Source organism: Ambystoma mexicanum, chromosome 1p, assembly GCF_040938575.1.
Source record: "Ambystoma mexicanum isolate Mex_15411 chromosome 1p, UKY_AmexF1_1, whole genome shotgun sequence".
In the NCBI taxonomy this organism is placed as follows: Eukaryota; Metazoa; Chordata; class Amphibia; order Caudata; family Ambystomatidae; genus Ambystoma; species Ambystoma mexicanum.
In genome coordinates this window covers 708,599,098-708,624,697 of record NC_090921.1, presented here as the reverse complement: position 1 = coordinate 708,624,697, position 25,600 = coordinate 708,599,098, and the positions used below count along the sequence as shown (strand labels likewise).

General features: G+C 46.8%; 1 protein-coding gene across 5 annotated transcripts in view; it reads right to left on the bottom strand.

The window, feature by feature from the left end:
• The window catches only part of ENTREP3 (endosomal transmembrane epsin interactor 3), a 528,225-nt gene that overhangs the window by 387,060 nt on the left and 115,565 nt on the right, over positions 1–25,600 (bottom strand). For 2 of the 5 annotated variants that reach the window (XM_069650108.1, XM_069650111.1), the window contains exon 1: positions 3,112–4,093. The exons of the other annotated variants lie outside the window; for them this stretch is intronic. In XM_069650108.1, the coding sequence (XP_069506209.1) occupies positions 3,112–3,387 (276 nt within the window). In that variant the 5' untranslated portion in view covers positions 3,388–4,093. Of the gene's footprint in view, positions 1–3,111; positions 4,094–25,600 lie in introns of those variants that run through there. 5 annotated transcript variants of the gene reach the window in all.

The window sequence follows — 25,600 nt, the reverse complement described above, 5'->3', positions numbered from 1 at the left end:
AATACAACTACGCAAGCAGGAACTGTTGGCTTTGCCAATGCTTGTGTTTAACAAGACTTCAGTGAAGGACATGCATAGGGTTTATGAATCAAGTAGCTTGAGGCAGACCTGTTTCAGGCATTTGTATTGCACCAGCAGCGCATTTACAGCTCCCATTAAACAATTAACTCTATGGAGACTGCTTTGAAGAAACACTGGCAGGAACTTTGAGCACAAAGTTTTTTCTTATGGCTTGATGAAGCTAGCTCACAGAGATCCCAGGAAGGTGTGTTTTGGGCAAGGGATAGGCAGGAAGTGGGTGGTAATAGCCATAGGAATTAACATGGCAATAGGCAGTGAATGAATGGGGGGAGGGGTAAATAACCAAACAACACCTACGAGCATTGTGCCCATCCTCATATGCCATCTCCCCTTAGCTGTACTCCAATGCAATAGTTTCGGTTTATTCAAAACTAAAAAGGCACAAAGGCCTAAAAAAATGTGAAACTGCTAATAGTCGGGTGACCTTTGAGATCTATAAGCATACATTGAATGATACTGGAAAATATATTCACTCCCCAGATCAAAGCCTCTGCACCACAAGCCGAGTCATAATTATCACCAACAGGCGACAACAGCGCTCAGATGGAGGGCCCTACTGTACAATTCTCTAACCACCAGGACACGGATGCTCGCCTCCTAAAGAGCACAATGCAAAATAACGTCCCAAGTGTGCTTCCTTCGGCCAGGAAAGGCCAGGCCTGCGATCATCCTTGCCCTCCAATTGGCGCCTAAAAACAGACATCTCTGCTCCCCACACAAGACTGCCCTGGGCCAGGCCCCCTTCTGCAGAGAAGCCTCGCCGGGGGCTGCTCAACTCACCCTTCCTAGAACAGGCTGTTTTTAGTGCTTGCCGCGCCCTTGCCCAGCCCCGAGTACTTATAATGCAGCGTGTTCCCTTGCTCCCTGGGTGCGCACCATCATCTTTAGCTTCTTTGAGCTGAGGCCGTGTTCAGTAAGGAGACGGGTAATTGTGGGGAGGGCTGATGGTGAAGTGGTCCCCACTTACGGATCCATTACTGCAAAGTGCTCGTCTTAATGGAGCTATTCCCGAGCCAAGGAAATGCACAGCTGTGACTAACAGGAACAGTGCGCCGGAGACACCCTCCAGGAGAGGCATGTGGCGACAGAGTGGGAGCGGCGGGGGGCGATGCTACATAGGTGTGTGATGCCACATGGGGGTGTGATGCTGCACAGACGAGACCCCATATGCCGAACGTAACCGACAACACCGGCAGTCAGATAATCATGACAGTTTTCTGGTGCGACAGACACGACTTTTTTTTACTTCCCATGGTCGATAAAATGAGGACCGCCGAAAGTGGTAATAACGGTATATAAAGTGATTAGTGATTAGTAGACGGTGATACTGCTTTCCACAAAACTATTCAAAATACAGAATATATCGTTCACATATTAATTTAATTATGAATGCAGGTGCAATACAATGGCAAGTTAATGGCGTACATGAGTTAGTATTCTGCAGCATGCGACCCCATGATAGGATTTCAACCATTTAGCAAAACCCAGCAATCCATACAGTTAATAATGACAACACAAGCAATTACACAACGCTCACTACAAACTAGATTACTCAATTATACGGAACTCATATTATGCATTTCAGAAGGAGGCAAGGTGGCGCTGGCCACGTCGTAATTTACAAGTGCAAGTCACACACCGATCCTCACTGCAGCCTCAACAACTCACTAAACTGTCCTACCACACAAAAGACATTAACAAGAGAATGTGAGGCACACAAACAAAATGTTTTCTCCCCCTGAAGCCCACCCCTGCGATTATGACTACAAACGATGCCTGCTCATCCCAATGAGATATCTCATTGACTATCAGGGTCCGAAATTGCTGGGAGCTATATAAATCCTGGATAGGACCTAGAAGAGCCTGGTCAGCTTGACACCAAAGCTACATTTGGCTACCCAAGGAAACTAGTGGTATACAAATACACCTATCTGACATTAGCTACGTATCTGGGAATGTGCATGCAAGTTGCAATAATAAACCACCAGCAGACATGTAAAGCATGCATGGTCATATGTACGGGATACAGTTATAGCGGCATCTTATTTGGAAGTTAGATTTGTTGCATACTGTGTATTAGAACCTCATTCTGCAGGAGTGGCAGAAAGAAAGTGAGCAAGGTAGCATCCCACAAAAAGAGGTGGCAGCAGAGGCAAAACTGTTAGTGCAGTACAGAGACAATAACAGATGAATGCAGTGACAGATGTAGTGGCAGAGTGATAAAGTAGCAGCAAAGGTAGGTAATGACTAAATGAGGTAACAGCAAGAAGGAAGAATTGACAGAAATGAAATGTGAAATAAATAAAAGGGAAAGCAATGTAAAGATAACGTAAAAAGTGAAGACATGTAAAGCAACATGTCAAGAGACCGGATTCAACAGAAATAGTCAATAGAGCACAAGACATAACAAAAGAGCAATGAAAGAGGTGTTCAAGGAATATGCAATTTAGGCACATGCCAGAGTTTTGGGGAAACACAGCAAGTTCTGCCATCTTTCACTCCCTCCAGTCATGAGGCGGAAGTTCAAAAGCTCCTGGGTCATGATGAGTAACTGCTGGTCAGAGGAAAATCCTGACACCCAGGAGCTACTTCCAGCTCCTAATCCACTGAATCCAATGTGAACATCTGACCAGGCATCATCAAGTACTCACTATAGTGCATTGCAAATTTCTACCCCTGTGGTCGGCCACAATACGCCATTACTTGCACACCCAGATTCATCCATCACAGACAATACCTACTAGTACATTTTACCCATTGCTTACTGCCAGATTTAGCCACCACTTACCTCTTGATTTGGCTATCGCCTACCACAAATCCACCATATATTGCCACAATGGAATGCTCTATTCAGCCATCACATTTTGCCATCCATTGTCACTGCATTCAGCCACCCCTTACTATGGTATGCAGCAATCATTGACTGATACCTTTGCACCACTCTCTACAATGAGCCGACCCTGTCAAATTCAACTACAAATTGGCAAAACATGCAGCCACCACTTGGCACCAGATTGAGCCAAAACTTACCGAGAAGCCAGCCCAAGATGGGCAGGAGTGCTTGATTTTCAGTGACGGTGTGATGGTTGCAGCCACAAGACTACAGCTAACAATGAGGACCCCCAGGGTAACCTGGACAAAGCCCAGTGCCAGCAAGATCTGCGACCAGGTCCGCTGCACTCGTAGATGGGAAAGGCTGCGGGAGGTTCTTGCGGTCAGCGAGAGGCTGGAGTCTGTGGGTGATGGCATGACTTTTCCCGGCAGCTCAAGGTAGCCACACTGCAGGTTGAGGCCAACAGTGATCATGGGAAATGGCAGCCAATCCTAGGAATGGCAGCACACCTTCGAAGAGAAATCCCACAACTTCCAGAAATCCAGAGTAGCAAAGTATATACCAACACGCACTTTTCAAATGACTCCACAGACTCACCAAGATTAACAAAGAATAACCTCGGGTCACAACGATCAGGATCAGGATAAAACAGCTGGGTATTTTTGCATTCCAACAAAAGCATCAATTCCCCTGGGCAGCAAAAATATTTCCGATGCAATGATGTCAGCCACCACGTACAGCACACTAATAAAAATTCACAACACACACCCTCACCGCACAATGGACCTCCTTTCCATGGCTTCAATTATCCATTGTTGCATTTTAACCATCCTTGGATGCGGGGTGTCTGACAGAAAGCATTGATTGCGTAGCAGATTGAATCCCATCATTGCATAGTGGGGAGAAAAAAAATGTAAAATGAATCCTGAGAGGTTTTAATATCGTATTTTAAAAAATGGTGCTACAAGACGATCCGAGAGATAATTGGAAGGAAGCAGTAGAAGACAGAAGATTTTGAAGCAGAGAGCAGGAGCCATTTTTTTAAAAAAAGAAGGAGCAGGAAGGCTACATCAAGGATAATGCTTGTTATGGCGTAAGCCGGAAGGCACGCGAGCTCTTCGCCATTCAATAAAGACGACCACACAGATGTGCGTTTAGGCATAAACTGCCGGACTTTATTTTTCGTCCCTCCCACATTCTCTTTGGTCACATGACCATCCCTACTCCGCGTGCCCTCCCGCGTCACGGGGTCCCACGTGATGCGACACCACAATGTTGCAGTCCTTCGGCTTGCGCACCAACTGCACATTCATACAATATTAAACAAGACGTTGGAACCACTAACTGGTTTTATTCGTGTCGCTGGAGGATTAAGCGCACAATAGCCAAAGCTCAGCAAATACAGGAAAACCTTGGGCAGCGGCGGCCACGTCAGACGGTGCTTTTGTAGAGTATACATCTCACGAACGGCCTCGAGACGATACAGCTAACCCGTTTCAAGAATGTAATAGTGACTACGCGAATCCCAGATATTCCTCATGATGGGACTACGAAGGGGGATGAGCCTAAAACGGCAAGACAACCCTTTTCAGGAATTCACATTTCCCTATGGGGTCCATTTTGTGCTTTTAGACAAGATATTGAATGCACAGATTCAGTTTTACAAATTAAAATAGTCTTCTTATAGTCGGCAATCCCCCTAAAAGCATGAATGCACATTGACTGGCATGTATCGGTCAATCCCAATTTCAATGTTGCCCTATCGTGTTCAGCATAGTGTAACCCCAAAGGATACAGTAGTGTTGCTGAATCTCCCTTGATTGATGCCAGATGTACATACATTGGTCATGCAAGTTTTAGTCACACCACCAGGCAGACCAAGCATGTGCTTGTATTTTATAACTGCTAGACTGTGGTCTTAACTTATCATGAGAAAGGTTGTGCAGAAGTGAAAGCTCAGGGAGGTGGTGCAGAGGATGTGGGATCGGGTAGACTGGCTTGTGGGTAGAAAGACTAAGGAGGTAAGGAAACAGCAATGAGCTGGAAGAGGACAGTGGCTGGACGAGGCAGATGGACAAAAAGGTACCATAGGAGGGTGCTGGATGAAGCAATTTATGTTCTTTGACAGCTAAGACACTCGATGCAAAAAGGGTGAAAAACATAGGCCACTGAACCAGAGGAGGGGTGCAGAATGACAGATTATAGATTATTAATCAAATGATAGCTCAATTACGCAGCTTACCATATTAAATGCAGTGACCAGGCATATGAAGTTTGATGAATATAATGGTAAACATGGTCCAGACAATTGAGGGTGCTGAAGGAACAAAAATATCCATGCTGACAGATGGATGGAGGTGACCCAGGTGTTCGAGTTTCATTGATAGATGTTATGATAACAGCATATTCAAAGGAATGGATGAATATGATGCAGTTAATCGTGCTCATGGCCAGATGAAGGATGCACAGCAAGATGCTGGACACAGAGGACATTTTCAGGGTGCTTTCTAAGAAGACAGATGCACACCAACAAAGGAAAGTATTAACATTAAGTTCTACAGACACTGTTGATGGATGAGAAACAGGCACTTAGAGGGCAGTCTTGGTTTACCTTTTAGGCTTAGTCACTTTTGTATGAGGCCATCAAATTGATACAATACAGAATTACTGCAAGGTTAGGCAGGATAGTTCTCTTTAACACAGGTCGATCACATGTTTGCTTTACTATGAGGCAGTGATGTCATGCACTTGCCCCCATTCCTCTCTTTAAGGATGGTTGGAGAAAGGCAAACTAGATTTATTTTTACTGAGAGATGCAGTGAAACTCCACATCACCACTTTGAAATCCGGGACAATTTACACAGGAAGTGTCCATAAAGGATTCTCCTGTTGGAAGGCAGGATATGTGTTAACAAGTCCTTTGGGAGACCTTTTGCTAAGAAATGTCTTACTCTTGAATCACTTCCATCTACAAGCGGTTGTCTTCTCTGGTGGACCTTACCTTTCTGGGAGAGTCGGGTCACAGGAGTTCCTCTTTCGGTCCAGAATTTTACTTCCCAAGGGCGCACCCAACCTCCACAAACACCCTGTGTCACAATGGACTAGGAACCAGGCCGGTGTGTATCAATAAGATATTTATTAATGTATTATTTAATGAAAAAGAAAAATAATCAAAATCCAGCAGCCACCAAAATTGTGGCAACACAAATGCAATATCCTATCTAGAGTGACCAAGTGAAAATGGGCTGTTACACTCACTTTTGTTATAATGACAAACAGGAAAATACAATCAGGTTGAAATCAACTGTTCACTCGCTTTTGTTTTAATGACAAAACAGGAAAATAACAATTCCACACAAAGTGATAGCACCACAGTTTAGCACTCCCCCCTGCAACACTCATCCCCAAACCTCAATTAAACTTGATTCCTTTGAATGGAAGGCTGTGGCAAGGAGTAGGAATACAGGGGGATCTCAGATTTAGGGTGAAGCCCACCACCACAAGATGGGAAGCCAGCAAAGAGAGGGAAACACGTTTTTGGAGCAAAATGGCAGAATGGGATTTTGATAATTATTCACAACTGCTAGGGGGCAGAATAGAAAAACATTTGTATTTCTTACACTTAGGAGATAGGCAAAGTTTTAGAGAATACTAGTCAGCACACTAGGGCAAAATATACATGAAGTAGGAAAATCAGTTTTGAGAAAATGCAAATGCTAAGGGAAAATACAGTAGTAAATGGACATTTGTTTATTCTGAGGTGTACAATGACAGACAGCTCAGGGAAGGGGTTTAGCTTACAATAAGAAAAAGCGGTTTTCAGTTACAAAGACAGAGGCACATAACAGGTAGACTTCTAGGCAAAGGGATTGTTCACACTAATTAACCCAGTTGGGGTTTAAACTGACAGATGACAATCAGAATTTGTTTAGTAATGCACACAATACACTGACAAATTCGGTTTTTAGTTACAAGGAGAATAATTCTTTTGAGGCAACACTTTAATGACTATAATAATTAAATAAAAACACCAGGAACAAGATGGTTGATTTAGAATTGCAACATTCTTGTACTGTGACTTTCAATGGGGGAATTAATTGATTTACCTACAAAAATACTAAGGATTTACACAGACAACTGAGAGGTTTTTCAAAGAAGATATGCTAACATACACAGGCAAACAAGAGTTTCTTCTATGGGGAGATAACTGAACTTCACTGACAATTTGGGGTTTTCAATAGGGAAATAGTGGATGTACTACTACAAAAATGAAGGGTTTATGCAATTTAGGGTGGGGGTTATATGCTACTTACAAAGCAAGACTTGGTTTAGGATTCACGAAAGCCAGCTGTATCTCAGGACACTCTGGACAGATAGGGCAACGGGTCCGGTCCCTGCACTCTCAAAGATGGTAAGGTTCAGCAGCCTTCTCTCCAGCCTCCTTCTCCTGTCTCCCCGGTTTTGGTGTCCGTCCTGAGTCCTAGTACAGCCCCCCTTATATAGCAGAAATTACATCACTAATTTTACAATCTAGGGGGAATACCCTGTAATTATCCCTGCCACTCGGATAGGACAATTACCATCCCTCTCTCCGCCCCCTGGCAGTATTGGTTCAGGGGAGGAGAGCACCATCGGCCTGTTTGCATTTATTACCATTCTTTGTTCTCATTACCACTTTTTGGTAAAAACTAGTTATGCATCATAACTTCATAATTATACTAGCCCCTTTCATGTCAAACATATATTCGGTTTAAGCTGGTCATAAGGAATTAGGTGAGCCGATCGCTATCTCCGTATGATGTAGCATGGCCATTTGGCAAATTTTTGTCCTTTTCATAAAATGTACAAGAGTTATGAATCTGCAAATGATCAAGCATGTTCCTAATTTCATTTTCCATCTTTTCACCAACTGTCACATATGTCACCCGTTCAGATCAGCCAGAAAACTAGTCTAACTGGCCATTTCAGTTTGCAAAGTCCCAGGTAAATGCAATTTATATATTTAAAACCGCCTGGAAATTACATGGAAAATGGCATGAAATTAAATTAATCCTCATTCTGATTGCTGCGCAAAAAGCCTAAAAATAAAATCAGTCTTTCAATGTCCATTGGGAGTGTCTTGGTCCACTGGTGGGAGGGCAGCTTCATCCCACACAGCCATCTGTCTTCCTCTGGCCTCAGCCGGTGATAAGAGATTTTTATGAGTCCCTTTGAAATTGGCAATTTGCTCTTTGAAGTGGTTGCAGGAAGGGCTCACACCTCCTGGTCATGCTTCAGCCACAGTTTGCATTTTTTTTTTAAATCTCTGGGTTCCTCCCTTCATATCTGCAGATCAGGGAATTATGACGCCCTCAGCAGCATCACGTTTTATTGCAAGATTGTTATAGGATATTTGAGATATCCAGCAGGGAAGTGGGGCTTTGTGATTATGAAGTTCCTGCCTCAGCCCAAACTGTTTTTTCCTGCAGTATCCGTCTCTTCAAAGGTGACTGGAATTTTGTGGGTTGAAACAGAATATACATCTGCTTTGGTCACCCCCACATCATATTTCCTGGACATTTTCAGTGTGAACAGTGCTATCTTTTTCCAATGGTTTTTTAAAAGTCATTTTTATTTTCAGACATGTGCATGCCGTTTTTGCTTTTACGTTTAAAATCCTGTCTTGCAGGTCACAGGATTCTTTGATTTCTCCTTCTTGGGTGAATCTATATTGCTGCTTGTCCATAGATGATGATGGGTAGGCCACCTTTTCCCATGGTTCTTTAATTTGACATGAACAAAGAGAAAAATCCAGACCATTCTTGGTTGCATTCTTTAAAGGGCTTCTGTTCATGTGAAAAGGAAAAGCAAAAGCCGTTTTTTGGATGTAGTGTTAAAACTCTTGCCCCTCATGAGAAATAAAAGTAAAGCATTACCTGCCACTCGTGACAGGGAAAGCAAAGCAAGGCCGTCTTTGGTGGCAGTGTTTAAATGCTGCAGTTCAGGTGAAAGGGGCTTCTGTTTGGAGCCTTTAAATGCACCCCACTACCCCCCCTGCTCTTCCATGAGTCTTTGTTGGGGAAAAGTAGGGCAGAGTGGGGTTTCCTTCGGTGTGATTTTCCTTCATCAAGGAGTGGGCACCCTTCCGTGTCTGGATTGGGGGTTATGGCATGGCACCCCCTTTTCTTACTTCTTTTGGGAGCGGGCACTCCAGTATCCCCTTCCATCTTTGGGTTGGAGAGTGTGTCAATGCACCCCCTTCTTCCTTCCCTCCCAGGTCCCTGGGGTTCTCCTCTCCAGGCTGGAATTTAAGAATGTTAGTTCTCTAATAGAAGATTAAAAAAAACAAGTTTCAGTACTTTTTACAGACATTTATCCTGGAAGATTTACAAAGAATTCACACAACAATAATCTACAATTACAATACCTTCCAGCTTCATACACAATTTTTATATTATTATTCATTTCTTTCTTCATTTGTACAATAACACCATGTTAATTACTCCCTGTTATATACATATATATATGTTTGTATCTTAATAATATTTCTGTCTGATTTTTCCTCCTTTCTTTTCATTCTTCAGATGGTTCCTCTGCTTGACTTTCATTTGGCTCATCAATCAGTCGCAAAGCGTGTTTGGGAGGACAGCTTTTCAACAGAATGATGTGCTCCCATTTTCCTTCTGTCTGTTCTCCCTTGTGGATTTTATAGGTGACAGGTGAGATTTTGTCTACAATTTCAAAGGGGAAGCACCAGGAGGGGGGAATTTCCGCTCTTTGGTCTGGTTCTTCTGAAAATTGTACCAGTAGACCATGTATCCTACTTGATATTCTTTTTTAGTGGTCTTTAAATCGTAGTGGCTTTTCATCCCCTCTGCCGATTTTTCCAGATACCGAAAAGCACGCTGAAGTTGTTTTCTCAGATTCTCAATATATTCCTGTGTCGTGGATGCGTTAATCAGAGTCTGCTCTTGCGTTCTGTGTAGCGGATGCTGTGGTAGTACCATTTTTCATCCAGTCATTAGCTCGAATGGAGACATTTTGGTAGCAGAAGATGGTGTAGACCTGATGGCCAGCAGGACAAGCGGTAGTCGGATGTCCCAACTAGGCCCAGAGTCCGCCACAAACCTCTTAAGAGTGCTCACAATCATTTTATTGTACCTCTCAACTCCCCCACTTGAGGCTTGGCAGTAAGCAATATGGAGTTACCCCAAGTATCTCCCACATCTTTGTCATCACCTCGCTGGTGAAGTGACTTCCTCAGTCTGACTAAATCCTTTGGGAGAGACCGAAATGCGAGAAGATGTGGTTGATCATCAGAGCAGCTGCTGTTTCTGCCTTGCAATTTGGGGCCGGGAGACATTCCACCCATTTGGTAAACAAGCAAGTTATTGTTAACATGTACTTGTTTCCCTTAGAGGAGCGAATCACGGGCCCAATTAAATCTACTTGTAAATCTGACCAAGGCATGTCACCCCCTTTTCTGTAGGGGAGCTTGGTGTGTGAGAGAACTAGGCTGTAATTGTGCACACACAAGACACCCCTCCAAATATTGGTCAAGGTCCTGACCCATGTGTAGCCAGTATGCAACCTCTCGCAAGATTTCAAAAGTAGTATGAAACCCCTGATGACCGGCTGTGGCCGCGTCATGGGCATGACTTAGCATCAGACTTTGGAATGAGCTAGGTACAACCCACTGGTCACACCTAGAGATGGATCTCCATACCAACAAACCATTTTGGATTCGGAACATTTTGGCAAACTTCATCAACACCCGGAGATCCTCTTTCCCGATGTAATCGGTTTCGGTCAGAGGAAAATTCATGGGGTCTTCAATGTGTTGATAAAATGTCCCAATAATCGGTTCCCCTTTTTGTGCCATGATCAGATCATCATCTGGGGTCTCCTTACTCCAGTGGGCAGTTGAGAGTCCATTTTGGGCAAGTGTTTGGGACCTGGTGACAGCAGCGACCTGGATTTCCACCATCTGGGACTAGATCTCAAGGAGCTTCCCATAGATAGCTCTGGTTTTGGCCAACTGGCCAGCCAGGTAATTTCCGGTTTTGTCTGGTCCCTCTATTCTGGAATGAAATCCTTGATCTTCTTCCAGCAGATGGTCATCTCATTAGAGGTGACCAGATCATCAATGAATTGTATTCGTTTGCCATGCTTGAGTGGTTTATTATTTGCACACAGCATGCCTCTGGTTTTCCAATTTATCAGGTGTTCCACAAACCCGTTCCGGACATAATCTGAATCAGTGATTATGACCAGTTCATGGAGTCGGTGTTGCACGGCAGTTAGGATGGCCTGATGAACCGCCATCAACTCCGCCACCTGACTACATCGGTGACCGATCTTGTACCCGGCGGAGGGCTCTGGGGCATCATTCACCCAGGCATTCCCAATGCCGGCCACCAGTTCCTTTTCCCTGTTGTTAACACAGTAGTAGCATCCGTCCACATAAATTGTGGGCATCCCCTGGCACGTGTCGTCTTCATAGACTTTGTGCAGGGAATTCAGGTACGCCTCCATGATGTCTTGTGTTTTAAGACTTTCATCCTCGAGGCAGTTTTCGCAAGCACAATCATGCAAGTCAGCCAAACATTGCGCGAGGGGACTCTTCTTGTTTTGGCCATATCTGACCTCCACAGGAAAGCCTTGCATGGACAGCATCCAGGAAGTAATTCTGGAATTACTCACATTCCCTACCCGTATTCTGTCACTTTAAAGGTATTGCAAAGGCTGGTGAGGAGTCTCGACGAGGATGTGCTCCGCCTGGATGACCGGGCAGTAATTTTTCAATGCCCACACCATTGCCAGGAGTGCCTTCTCACAATCGTTGAATTTTTCCTCCACAGATGATAAAGTCTTACTCGTATAGGGGATGACTTTATTGACCTTTTCATGCTTCGGGTATAATACTGCTGTTAAGCATTTATTTGAGAACCCTGTCTCCAAGAAGAACTCCTTGTTTTTGATGGGGTAAGCTAGACAAGGCACTTGTGAGAGGCTTCACTTCCGTTGTTTCACTACCTCGGCTTGCTCTGGACCCCACTCCCATTTGACCCCAGGCTTTAATAAATGGACCAGGGGTCTTGTGACCTCTGCGTAGTCCTCTATGAACTTTCTACTGTAATTAGTCAGTCCAAGAAGGCTTCTTAGTTCACGCAGAGTTGTGGGGTCTTTCAATTTCAGTAATGCTTCCATCTTTTTTGCCTGGGGACAGAGACCCTCAGGGGTGATTTCATGCCCTAAGAAGTTCACACGGGTCCTACACCACTGCGCCTTCTGGAAGGACAGTTTTGCTCCGGCTTCCTTCAACTGGGTCAGATCATAGCGGATTTCCGCTATATGTTCCTCCACGATTGAGCTTTTAATTAGAACACATCCACGTAGGCCAGGTTTGCCCTTTCACCCAAGTCGGGCATGGCCTTTTGCAGAAAGATGTTAAATGAATTGCCAGAGTTTATATATCCAAAGGGAGTTCATGGTGCATGTGTACTGCTGCCCCCAAAGGTAAACGCCAGCTTGTACAGGTCTTCCCTACACACAGGTATTGTCCATTATCCATTGGTCAGGTCATTGGCGGTATACACCTTTGACCCTTGGATCTAGGCCAGTCCCTAGTCAATATAGGGAAGAGGCCATCGGGACATGTGGACCCGTTTGTTCAACTCCCAAAGGTCAGCGCATAGTCTCCATTGGCCATTAGGTTTTAGTATCTCCAGTACTGGATTGTTAAAGGTACTGTGGACTGGACAAATTATCCCACAGGACTCTAGGTTCCTTATAATTTCTATGAGTGACGCCATAGACGCGAGGGGCAACCGATATTGCTTCACTAATATGGGAGTCATCCCAGGGTCCATTGTTATGAATATAGAATGTATCTTGGTGCGACCACAGTCGAACGAGTCCACAGCAAAGATTTCTTGAAAATCCAGAAACACCTGCCTCAGCTTCTGCTTTTGCTCCTCCTTCTCACAACCATCAGCAAGTTTGATCCATTCATCAACCATCTGCCTGAAGCCTGGAAAGACTGCAGGTTTTGCAATCTCTGAAGTATCCTCCAGCTGCACGCAGAAATCTCTGGTTATGGTGTTGGCCTGGACAGGAGGTTTCAGGTAGGAGAGGCAATCACTGTTTACTTGAAATACCATCTCATCCTTCCTGATGTCGCAGGTCACCTCTTCCTCCCGTAAGGGCAGAACAAGTACACCCAGAAATTCCCCCCTTGCCGGGTGAAAATCATTTCTGGAGGTAGGTCGTCATCACAGTCATAGCAGTCATTGGGGATCTGTCCCATGATTTAATTCCCATAGTCAGTGGAGAAATGCTGGGCATCAACCGCCATTCTAAGAAAGGTGTCTGCGCCCAGAGTGATACTCCTAGGGTCGCTGTTATCCACCAATATTGGAATGGGGTTGTATTCTAATGGGGCTGTATTCTAAGGTAACTAAGGTTGTCTAGTCCAAATACAACCCCTGCTGTTGGAGATGATGATTTAAATTTACATAAGCGTCCAGGTTTTGGCGTTTCTGTCGTCTCTTAATTTGTAGGGGGATTATGAATTATCGGGCCAGTCCTGGGATGGTGACCTCTTCCTTAGTTTGAATTTCAACTGCCTATGGTAGCAATTGAGCTGACTGAAATGCTGTGTAAAGATTGTCAAAGCCCATAGGGTTACCCCCCAGTCGGGACCAGACTTTGTAATTAATGAGGTCCAAATTAATTGCGAATCGATTGAGAATGTCATTGCCTAAGCAGAAGGCAGAGGGGACATCTCGCATGACCCAACAATTATGCTCTATGCTTTTATCACCAATGGAAATCCTTCGCATGCACCTGCTAGGCAGGAGATGTTTAGATTTCCAGGCCCATTTCATACTTATCAATCAGTTTAAATGCAGGAATTATATGATCATTTGGGGGTTTCCTGAATAACACTTTGCTGATGAAGATTTTTCCATTATTCAGGCATACTCTGGCGGGAACAGGCTCTCACCGTGCATTTACCTGAATGGGGAGAAACATCTGTTCACCCTTTTTCTGAATATCAGTGAAGCTTGAAGCTGGTTTTTCATCACTTTTTATCATGGGATTTGGGTTCTCTTCAAATTGTGGATCAGTATAACATTTCAGGGTATTTCCTTCCAGTGTGGAATGCCACTTAAAACTGGGAGGAAGGTCGATTTTCAAGAATGGAGAAGGGTTCCCATCAGCAGTTTGTTCTCCTGCAGCAATTACAGTTATGTCGGGGACTTGATTGGTCCTAAAGTGGAACTCAATTATGTCAGACCACTGCTCAACCATGTGGCATGTGCTGTTTAGACTTACATAGTTGGTGCTCTGTTTGAATTTTATTGGCCGGTTAGTCTGTGTCCAGAGGAGCTTGTTTACACAGGCCCTCATTACGACCCTTGCGGAAATCAACTGACATGACCGCCATAGCGTAAATAGCGTTTCCGCCACTGCACGATGGAGGAAAGTGCGGCTAATTCTGACCCATCGGGCACGAGCATTACGCCATGGCGGAAGTGCAAAGTCCGCGATGGCGGAAATGACCCCAAAACGCCCCTTACCGCCGTCGTACGTCGCCCTAGGTGCAATTCCGCCACCCATCTTAGCGGTCACCGTAATGAGCGGACAGCGCTAAATACGGTCACCGTAAATATACGGAAACGGAAGTAAAAACATGGGGCCGGAACGGGAAACAGCACGCCGTACACCTATAAGAGCAGAATCCCAACACAACCATTAAAAATCCGACCCTGAGACACATCCCAACCCGTTAGCCACCCCAGTTAAAAAAATAAATATGGGAAAAGTTGCTAAAAAAGCGTGCGACCGCAAGCGGCAGGTCCACTTCTCCCACGAGGAACTCACCGTGCTCACAGAGACCCTGCAGGAGAACGCTGCCGTCGTCTTCTCGACGCAAATGACCAGGACGGCACTTGCGAACAAGAAGGCCATATGGGCGCTGGTGGCACAGCGGGTAAGTGCGGTGGGGACCGCACCCCGCAACCCACAGCAATGCAGAAAGCGATGGGACGACCTACGGATACGCGTCCGGAGCATACTCTCTGCCAACCGGAACATTGCCACAGCTACCGGGGGAGGATCGGAATCACCCATCAAGTTGACCCCCTGGGAAGAAATCTGTGCCTCCACCATTGGAATGGAGAGCATAGAGGGAGTCGGAGGGATGGAGAAAGGAGTGCCGACATCAGAAGAATCAGGTAGGTGGCCCAAATAAAACCATGCCAAATCCACAACTACCAACCATGTGAAGTACCATGTGTCCCCATAGTGCACTAGAAACACATGTCCAGGAGAACGACCACATACATTGCCATGACAGCGCCCCTTAAAAGTCAGATTAAATAAATAAATATTAAAAAAAACAAAAAACACACTCTACATGTGCAGCATGCACACCCTAACTGCAGACTGCAAAACAACTGCATCCCCAATGCACACAAAAATGAGACCACCTCCAAGGCCCTGACCCAAATCACCCCCAGGTACCACCCCAATGCATGTGATACAAATGCCATTACAATTACCACAGACCCATGAATAACGCTCACCCTCCTTTACTCCACCACAGGGTCAGATTCCAACGACGAGCTTCAGGACACCCCCACCAGCACACCTGCAAAGAGGGCCAAGACCAACGGCCAAAGACCCTCCACCTCAGCTGCACGGATCAAGACACGGCAGCAGCACAAATCGAGTGGCAGCACACTGGAGGGGACATCAACAGGCACCCCAGCAGCCAGCATGTCCACAACAGCAGCACCACAGGTCCCCCCAATGGATGCCACAGAAGGCACTGCTTCTGGTGGCAGCAGCACCATAGGTGACACTGCTTTCATGCCAGCATGCTCCGACACAGAAAACGGTGCTGTAGATGTAGGATCCATCCATGACCTGTCCCAATCCCCCTGTATGTTTCATCCCATACACCATGAGGACACCACGCAGGGGCACCCACAAGACGACGACTGGCCAACCCCCACAAGGCCTGTTGCAAGGCAACATGAGGCGTCCAGCCCCTCTGTGACACCACCGCAAATGGGCATGGCCCAGCAGAGGCAACAGTCCCTCGAGCAGATGATAGTGCAACAGCAGCAAATGGCCACGCTCCTCAAGGAGCATGCAGATGAATGTGGGGGTTCTAAGGCAGCCATTGAAACATCTACTGAGACACTTGGGGCAGAAATGGAGCGTAGTACAGAGACACTAAGGGCACAAATGGAGAGAAGCACCGAGAGCCTAAGGGGGGAACTGCATGCGACGTCCAAAGACGTATGTGGTGAACTTGCCGCTGTGCGCCGTGTGCTCACTGAGCTCTCACAAACCCTTAGGGACATGCATGGACGTGAGCAGGCAGAGACATCATCCGTTGCAAGTTCCGTCCAGGGCAGCCCCCAACGTAGATCTGGGAGGAACCGGCGCTCCACAGGCAGGGGTGCCCCTGATACCCGGAGAGGGGGCTTGCAATAGCGTCTGCCCACTGACGATGAGCGTCTTCGGACACTGGTGTTCGGGGGGGAGGTGGGAGGGTGTAGGGGGTGTGTTGGGCTTCATTGGGTGGCGGGTCGATTGGGTGTGTAATGTCATTTCACATATGCAATACAACTCTTCACAATCATCCAATGAGATGTGTGGACATTGATCATTGTGCACGAGGCCTATCTATGCGTACAGTCCACATTGTGCATGTTCCAGACACACACAGTGCCACAAGTCCCGTGTCCATGTAACAGCCACCAGGCGTGAGTGCTAGAAGCATGCATCTATGAGATTCTGACGTAATTCACGGGCCTCCTGTGCCTCGCGGACCCCTTCAGGTGCTGCCACATCCTCACCCTCATCATGACCATCTTCAGGTGCTAGCAGTTCTGCGTCGGGGGGCATGGCCACATTCCTACGTACGCACATGTTGTGTAGCATGACACATGCCATGACCATCTTTGCCACCTTCTCATGGCGGTACAGGAGTGCCCCGCCAGACCTGCTGAGGCAGCGGAAACGAGCCTTCAGTAGGCCGAATGCCTGTTCTATGACCACACGGGTACGTGAGTGGGCATGGTTGTAGTCCTCCTCATGCTGGTCCTGTGGGTTCCGGATTGGTGTGAGGAGCCATCTCTTCAGTGGATACCCGCAATCACCTGTATGTCGACAAGAAAGGATGTTTGTGGAATGTCATTGCTACGTACGCACCACCCCCCCCTTCCTGCCAGGTCATTCACGCATCACCTACCCCACATACTCATGCATTAAATGAGACTCACCGAGTAGCCAGGATCGGCGCCCTGCGTGTCGCTCCATGTAGTGTGGTATTCTAGAGTTCCGCAAGACCATTGAATCATGTGTTGATCCTGGAAATCGGGCAGAACAATGTGTAAAGAGCCTGTTGGAGTCACACACCATTTGTACATTGATAGAATGATATTGTTTCCGGTTGCGGTACTGGGCCTCCATGGCATGTGGGACAACCAATTCCACATGGGTGCAGTCGATGGCACCAATGCAACCCGGTATGCCGCCAAGTGCATGGAATCCCACTTTTGTGTTTGTAAGCTCCTGCTCCGAGCGTGGTAAAGTGATGTAGTCGTCTGAGTGCCTCAGGAGGGCATCAAGCACTTGCAATAGTGTCCGTGAGAATAGGGGCTGTGAAATGCCATGCAACTGTCCGACTGTGTGCTGGTAGGTGCCTGTGGCCAGGAAGTGTAGTACAGACACCACCTTCAGTAGGGGTGGGATGGCGGTTGGGCTATCTATCATGCTGACAAGGTCAGCGTGTGTCATGTCGACTATGGCGGTTATGGTGGCCCGGTCCAAACGGTAGAGGGTGTGGATCTGCTCAGCTGTGAGGTTGAACGGATTAGCTCGGAGGCGTGGGATTGCGGGCTGCCTGCGTGGTGGTAGTGGCTGTGCTGGTGGGGCTCGCTGGCCATGCCTTGCCCTCCTCCTCCTCCTCCTGCATCTCCTCTGTGCGGCCGGTTGTTGCAGTCGTTGGCGTTCGTCTTCTTCTTGAAGTTGGAGTACTTGCAGTGCAATCAGGTCCCCCAGGCCCAACATCGCTAGTCCTGCCGGTAGCATTCTGGAGGGGGTTGGGTGTGCAATTTATGTGTCTTCAGGCTGTATAGCCTTCACCTGTGGTGATTCATTCCACCTGTGTCAGCTGCAATGCCTTTCGTGCGAGCACGTCCCGCACACGACGCTGCAAATCGACGCATGGCATCTTGCATTCGCATTCATGTTCATAATCCCGAAGGCTGTGGAATATTGGTATATATGTTGATTCTGCTATGGTCCCATTGTTGCACATACGATATTTGCATTCGCGAGCAGACTTGTGAAGGGTCAGCGGAATGTAGTGCTCGATCAACGGTGGACCCTCATGCAGCACTGTACCGAGGTTCACCGACGGCGGGGAGTCCCATCAGTGATTGAGGGCAGTTACCATTTTCACACACAGACGCACTGCATAGATGTATTTGTGAATACTAGCGTTCACAGATGCCTTTTCAACGTGATGTTGCAAATTAGGAATTCGAAGGACAGCGCCTTCAGTTTTCAAGTAGCGGCGTGGAGACGCCCACAGGTCTGACTGGAAATGTAACGTTCTATTGTTGAATGTCCTTGGGACAGGGCCCATGACGGGAATGCAATGTATGATATGATTTGAATGGGATGCGCTATAGCGTAGTGGACGATAAGGCAGGACGTTCCCTAATACATGTGACTTCACTACACAAGGAATCCGGGCAGGAGCACAGTGGATTTTGAAGGCTGCATTACGCACAGACTCAATGGAAATTTCGAATGTGATGTGAGTGAATATTCAGGCGTTTTCATTACGGGATGAGGGAATGATGAATGGATGCATGGGGAGATGTTTTAATTGGGAGTCGGCCATGTACATGGCTATTTGGAATGTATCCCCTTCCCCTGCGCTATGTGATGCAAGGCTGCCATAGTGGGACCATCGTCTGTCTGCCCTTGTCGAACCCTCCCTGTCTCGGCGCGCCTTCAATCACTTGTGTCTATGCACGTTGATGATCCCATCTGATGGATCCTGTTCTGACAGGCGCATGCACACAGACACTCGTTTGGAATAGTGTATTCACCTCGATTTGTGTCGTAATGATTCGCAAGTGCATTTTGAGTGCAATTGATCCTTATGAGTGGGCTAGCATGCATATGGTTGTAGGTTTGGTGTGTTGGATGTAGTGAGTAATACATATGAAGTTCGGATGCCCATACTATATTTTTTTTCATTTGGGTGACAGGTATCTCCTCCCCTTCTGCCGCTGCCATCTGTACGCCACTCCTGCAGATGGCTTCTACAGTCGACACCTGCAGCTTCGAGTTAATCAGTGGAGCACCATTACGATCTTATGGGACGATCGGCAATGGCCCACATGCCCTTACGCAGTACTAGTGGCTAGGTGCAGCATACCGAGCTTCCAGCTGGACTAGTGCCTACTTCATGGGACGGGCCTGTGGTCCTAGGCGCTTCCATGTTGCCTTTTTGGACGTGGATGTAGCCCCTGTGTGCCATGGAGGTACAGGGCGTCACACATGGGGAAGCTGGTCATTCATTGCGGATGCAGCCCACAGTAATGCTGATCATTTGTGAGTTTATGCTCAAATGGTTGTATGGCCTTGGTGATTTTGATGTGCATTAAATTTATATTCAGATATTAACCGTGTAGCGTTATTCTTTGCTAGTAATGTGGCATATTCCGATTTGTGGCGCGATGTATAGTGAGGTGTTCTGCATTGGGTTCCGGCTTCTGGGTACAGTTGTGTGGTACGTGCTTATGCTGATGGTTGTTTTGACTACTGCCATGTGTACAGGGCTGGTGCAGTCTCCCTCAGGTTACTGCTTTGACTGTTGGTTTACACTGGTGGCAAGCGATGGGGGACTGTTGTTGTTTTGTGTCATGGAATTTTCAGTTCATTTTGATGTACTTGCACCTTCAGATGCCTGTGCTGCATCAGTACGGCAATGGTGTGTTGCCAATTGTGGATGGCCACTCACAGGGCACTTGGGGCACCTGCATGCATTTGTTCGTTGGCATGCATGGGTGACTTGTACATTTCACTGGTTGCATGGTGTGACTGCATTGCGCCTACGAGGAGTTGTGCAATGTGGCCAGGGAGTGGAGTACAGGCACTCAGTAGGGCCATTACGGTTGGTTCGCGATGCCGTAGTTCTCGCCATGGCGGAATGGTACTTTCCGCCATGCTTGATGGCGTTAGGTGAATGTCCGCTGGGGTCAGCATTCGCGTACCGTTGCGCCATGGCGGATATTTCGGTTTTGTAAGGCGCGCGTGCGCGTACTTGGTGCAGTTAGCGTTGGCGTTCATTACGGTGTCGCTAATCGCATCGTACTTTACGGTGACGGGTCATAATCGCAACGGGCGGTATTCGATGGCGGTATTACATTTCCGCCATCGTTTTTCGTATTCCGCCAGGGTCGTAATGAGGGCCACAGTCTATTAGGGGAGACAACCTCTGAAGGAGGTCATTCCCTAAGAGCCAGGGTGTTCCCTCTGGAGTAATGACTATAACCAGGTGTTTCACCTTGTGTCGCCCAATTTTGATCTACAGATTCGCCGTCCCCTTGACGGAAATGTCATTTCGGTCGAAGTTCTGGAGTTGTCAAGAAAGAGGTGCGAGGAGAATTTAGTGACTCTTCCCCCTTCCTTAATTAATTTGCTCAAATGCCTTTTTGGACAGGAGGGTGGCTTGGGATCCTGTATCCACCAGCGCTGAAATTGCACACTACCCTTGCACCCGAACGGTGGCATAAAACCTACCTTCTTTCTCCTACAGGAGGCAAAGGAAATGAGCATTTTGGGCCATCTGGGCGGTTAATTTCTTTATTTTGAACTCCGACACTGTGTGACCGTGGGCAATTTTCTTTGTCGGAGTTCGGGAATCTGTGAACAAAATTTGGCATCCGGAGATTTGGGGGATTTTGCAATCTCCCTTTTCCCTTGATTCTGATCCGTCCCCCTTTTCTTGGGGACAGTCACCTGAACCGGTTTGGGGGGAGGATCCCTCATTTATTTTGGAGTTCTCGGGATGACATTTCTGGGGTTCAGGGATTTGTGGTTCTTACCCAGTCTAAGTTAGGGTCTTTTGCAACCCATTTTCTTTGATAGGAATCCTCCATACTTGAAAGAGAAGACTTTCTTTCCAGAATCCTCCAGAGATTCTTCGCCTTCAAACTGGAGGACACAGACTTCCTCCACAAAATGGGTCTTCTTGATCACTTGGTTTCTCCTACTTACCCACTGTTCCCTAGGTTTCATTTTTTCAGGGGTAGGAGATTTGGGTTCAGGTTCAGAGGTTTCTAGGGGCTTTTCACAGGTGAGAAGGAAGCTTCCTATAGAGCTTTGCATCCCCCTTCCTCCCGAGCCTCCTCTGGAACCTGTTGATTGTTGGGGGTTCTCTCCCCGTCATTGTTCCGCAGTGCCAGACCCTGGGTTTGATCTGTTCTGGGCAGACATGTTCATTTGAGGGCCCTGCTGTGCCCTCAGCATGTGACTCAGGTCGTGGGTCAAGCTCTGGACCTGGCACTCCACTTGTGACCCCCTCTCTGGCTGATATGGGGGTCTTGGGTCAAATCTTTGAGGCTCTCTGGAAGGGTAACTTTCCCTTCTCCCAGAGTAACTTGGGTATTGAGGGTGTCCCTGGTAGTCCTCCATCCTTGATCTCCCTTCTCCCGGATTTGGGGGTCTAGACTCCTGAAAGCGGGGAGAGAAAGAAGGGTTGTTCTGAATGTTGGGATTTTCAGGGTACTGGGGAAGACACTTAAAATAGAGGGTTGAAGATTAGTGCCCTCCTGAGGGAAGTTTGAAGGGAAGTTTGGAGGGAAGTTCCCTGGGGCCGTACTCACCTGATTGGACCCCACTGAGCTGGGGGAGTCCATACGTACCCCAAGATGGGTCTGTTCCCCTTTTACCTCGGGCTGATGTAGGTGGTAGAGTCAGGTGACACATTTGTGGGGTACCCTGCCTGGCTACCACCTGCTTGGGACTGGTCAAAGGGTCTTCTCTGCCTCTGGTTTGGTTGGTTAGCTGGAGGTGTATTTTTAGGCCCCCCATTTCTAGGTCCAAAATGGGGGTAATCTTCACCTCCCCCACCTTGGCAACCGCGGGGGTGTTGGATGGTTTGGGAGTTTAGGGGGAACTCTTATTTTCTGCAGGCTTTTGGACCTTATAGATCCGGGTAGCTTGCTCTATTACCCAGTCGAGGGTCCTTACTTCGTGGAAGGCCGTAACCAGCTGTGCCATTATATACATAGGGAGAGCATGGAAATCGGTGTTAATAAACTCCCTACTGTTTGTGCGCACCCGCCTAGTGGTCTGTGCAGATGCCTCTTGGGCCCTGATCCTCTCCGCACTGCAGGTTGTAGGCCGCCTTGCAAGCCTCCTGGGGGTTCCGGTGCATGGAGAAGTGCTTCAAGATAGCCGACTTGTAGGTAGACCACCTTGAATGATTCTGATCCTCCAGCCCAGCAAAAGAAGCTGGAGTATTCCGGGGAGAATGTCCACTTAGCAAACTCCATAGAATGCTGGTCATTTTTTTATGCCAAATGACGTCATTATCTGGTCATACAGCTCCAGACTGAGTACGTGGCATTTTTATGGTAAAGGGCCATGAAATTTCTAATGGCTTTTATTTGTATAATGGGGTCTTTTACCAAAGTTCTCTTTTGTTTGGCAGCCTTCTTTTCCCACTGCCCCTGAGTCCATTCACCTTCAGACTCAGAGCTTCTGCTATTTGAGGTCCCGTCCCTATCCTCTAGGCGCTCCCTGATTCTTTGAGAGTGGGAGTCTCTTCCAGAATGATGGGGTCTAGTTTCTTCTCCCCTGTTGTATTGTGGGCACTCTGGGTCACTTCACTTGGACTCTCTCTTTCGCACAGGGGAGTACTCATCTGACTCCTCCCTTCTTCCGGGGTTGGTGGAGAACTCCCCCCACCTCCCTGATTGGGTGGAGGTTTTCAGGATGCTCCTTTTTATCTGCAAAGTGGACCAGGTGGTCCCTTTGTGCTTGATGCTTCTGCCAGACTAACTTCCTGATCTTCATAAGAGTCCTCCTGGTCAGATACATTTGCCAAAATATTTTTGAACCTAAGCAGTGATGCACGTCCATCAATCTCTGATGGACGCTGGCCTGCCGGCTCAATCATGCTGGGCCTAATTGAGTCTGGCTGCCTCGTGGTTCCCGGTTCTTGTGAACTAAGAGACAAGAAGTTAGCAGCGCCTTGCGCATATAGGGTGGTGTGTTAGCTTGTGGCCCCAGGTACAGAGGACATCACACCAAGGTCAGGGGTTGCCCTCCTATTCCCTACCAGGTTGGGGTTTCCCACTGCCGTATTCAACCTAGCACACTCCTTCTCTAATCTCTCTGATTTCTCTTTCTCACCCCCTATTTCTTGATAGTATGCAAAGGCCTGAGCTTTGTGCTCTGCTATCAGGGCTTGACTGGCTTCAATGACCTTACCCTGTGCTACTACTTGGTCATGGAGTCCCCTGTTCTCATCACAAAGGGACTCATTTTCTTTCTGTGCTTCTTGTATTGTATGGGAATATTCAGACCATTTCTGTTGCTGGAGATTAATCTCCCCGCTCTGTGCAGTTTTGGTCTGTGTTGCCTGCTCTAGATCAAATTATATTTGCCTCATATGTTCCATCAATTTTTCATACTATGCTTTTAGGTCAGTCAGTTCCTGAAGACCTGACTCTCCTTTCTCCAGGTCTGCCTTCAACTGGCACACTTCCTGGCACAGGACATCTTTTTCCTGACACAGCCTGCTATTACGTTCACTGAGGAGACCTCTCTGTTGTTTTGTAGCGCCCAACTTCGGGCGCTCTTGGTCAAAATCTGCTTGGAATGGACCTCCTTTATAGGCCACAGAATTTTCTCCTCTTTCAATTGCTTAATCTGCTTTTGATATGCAATCATATGCCCTAAGCAGGCTCTATTGTATGTCACTTGTTGGTTCAATTCTTGGCACTCCGCTTTCAGTGCAGATAATTGGGCCTCCTGCTCTGAATTAGTTTGTTGCAGAACTGCCAAATCCTCCTTGAGCTGCTGATTGATGTTTCCTAATTCTAACCCAGAGTTTTGGCTCTCTCGCACCTTTTCCTCTACCTGCCTTAACTCCCCTTTTACTTGCTCCAATAACTCAGATTGATTCTGCCCAGAGGTTACACTCTTCTGGTACCTTTCTTCCATAACTATCATGTGAAAGTACATGTATGCAGTGAGTTGGACCATTTTGGTTTGCTCATCTTTGGTGGTCTGTGTCATGTAAAAGTCAGTCAGGGGTTGATGTAACAGGTCACTGTCCTGGCACACATCCATATTTATATAAGTCACCTGTTGCATCATACCAGATAGCCAGGCTTCATGTCCCTGTTCTGCCCATTCCCCTTTAATGAACAATTTGGGCAGAAGGTGCTGTCTAGCCATATTAATTTCCACGGTGCTCATTATGAAATGTGTTCTACTGCTGGTGGGTTATATATGCAAGGGCAAAATCTCCACCTTGCTCCTGCCTAGTTTATGGTTATACTATTTTGTGTGGCCACACCGCTCTGATACCTAGGGTACAAGTTCTGCTGGCGCCTTCACAGTGTAACACAGCTAACCATCCACTAAATGTAACAATACTTCAATGGGCTAGTCTGCTGTGCTATGCTGCCATGGCTGAAAACACATTTCTCAATCCCGGACGAGCCCCCACTTTGTCATGCGATATTACACTGCACACCCCAGCTGGCAAACTCATTCCCCTACAATGAATGTGGCACACAATAACACACTTTTTATCTCTAATATACTGCAGATTCTTTTTGGGTAGGCCTCCAACCCGTGGCGCACCCAACCTCCACAAACACCCCATGTCACAATGGACTAGGTACCAAGCCGGTGTGTACCAATAAGATATTTATTATTTAATAAAAAAGGAAAATAATCAAAATACAGCGGCCACCAAAATTGTGCCAACACAAATGCAATATCCTATCTAGAGCGACCAAGTAGAAATGGGCTGTTATATTCACTTTTGTTATAATGACAAACAGGAAAATACAATCAGGTTGAAATCGACTGTTCACTCGCTTTTGTTTTAATGACAAAACAGGGAAATAACAATTCCACACCAAGTGATAGCACCACAGTTTAGTACTCCTCCCTGCAACACTCTACCCCAAACCCCAATTAAACTTGATTCCTTTAAATGGAAGGCAGTGGCAAGGAGTAGGAATATACGGGGAAAATCGGATTTGGGGTGAAGCCCACCACCACAAGATGGGAAGCCAGCACAGAAAGGGAAAACCTGCTTTTGAAACAAAATGGCAGAATGGGATTTTGATTATTATTGACAACTGCTAGGGGACAGAATAGAATAAAATGTGTTTTGCTTACACTTAGGAGATAGGCAACATTTTAAAGAATACTAATGAGCACACCTGGGCAAAATATTCATGAAGTAGGAAAAGTCGGTTTTGAGAAAATGCAAAGGGAAAATACGGTGGCAAATGGACATTTGTTTATACTGAGGTTTACAATGACAGGCAACTCAGGGAAGTGGTTTAGCTTACAATGAGAAAATCGGTTTTCAGTGACAAGGACAGAGGCACATAACAGGTAGACTTCTAGGCA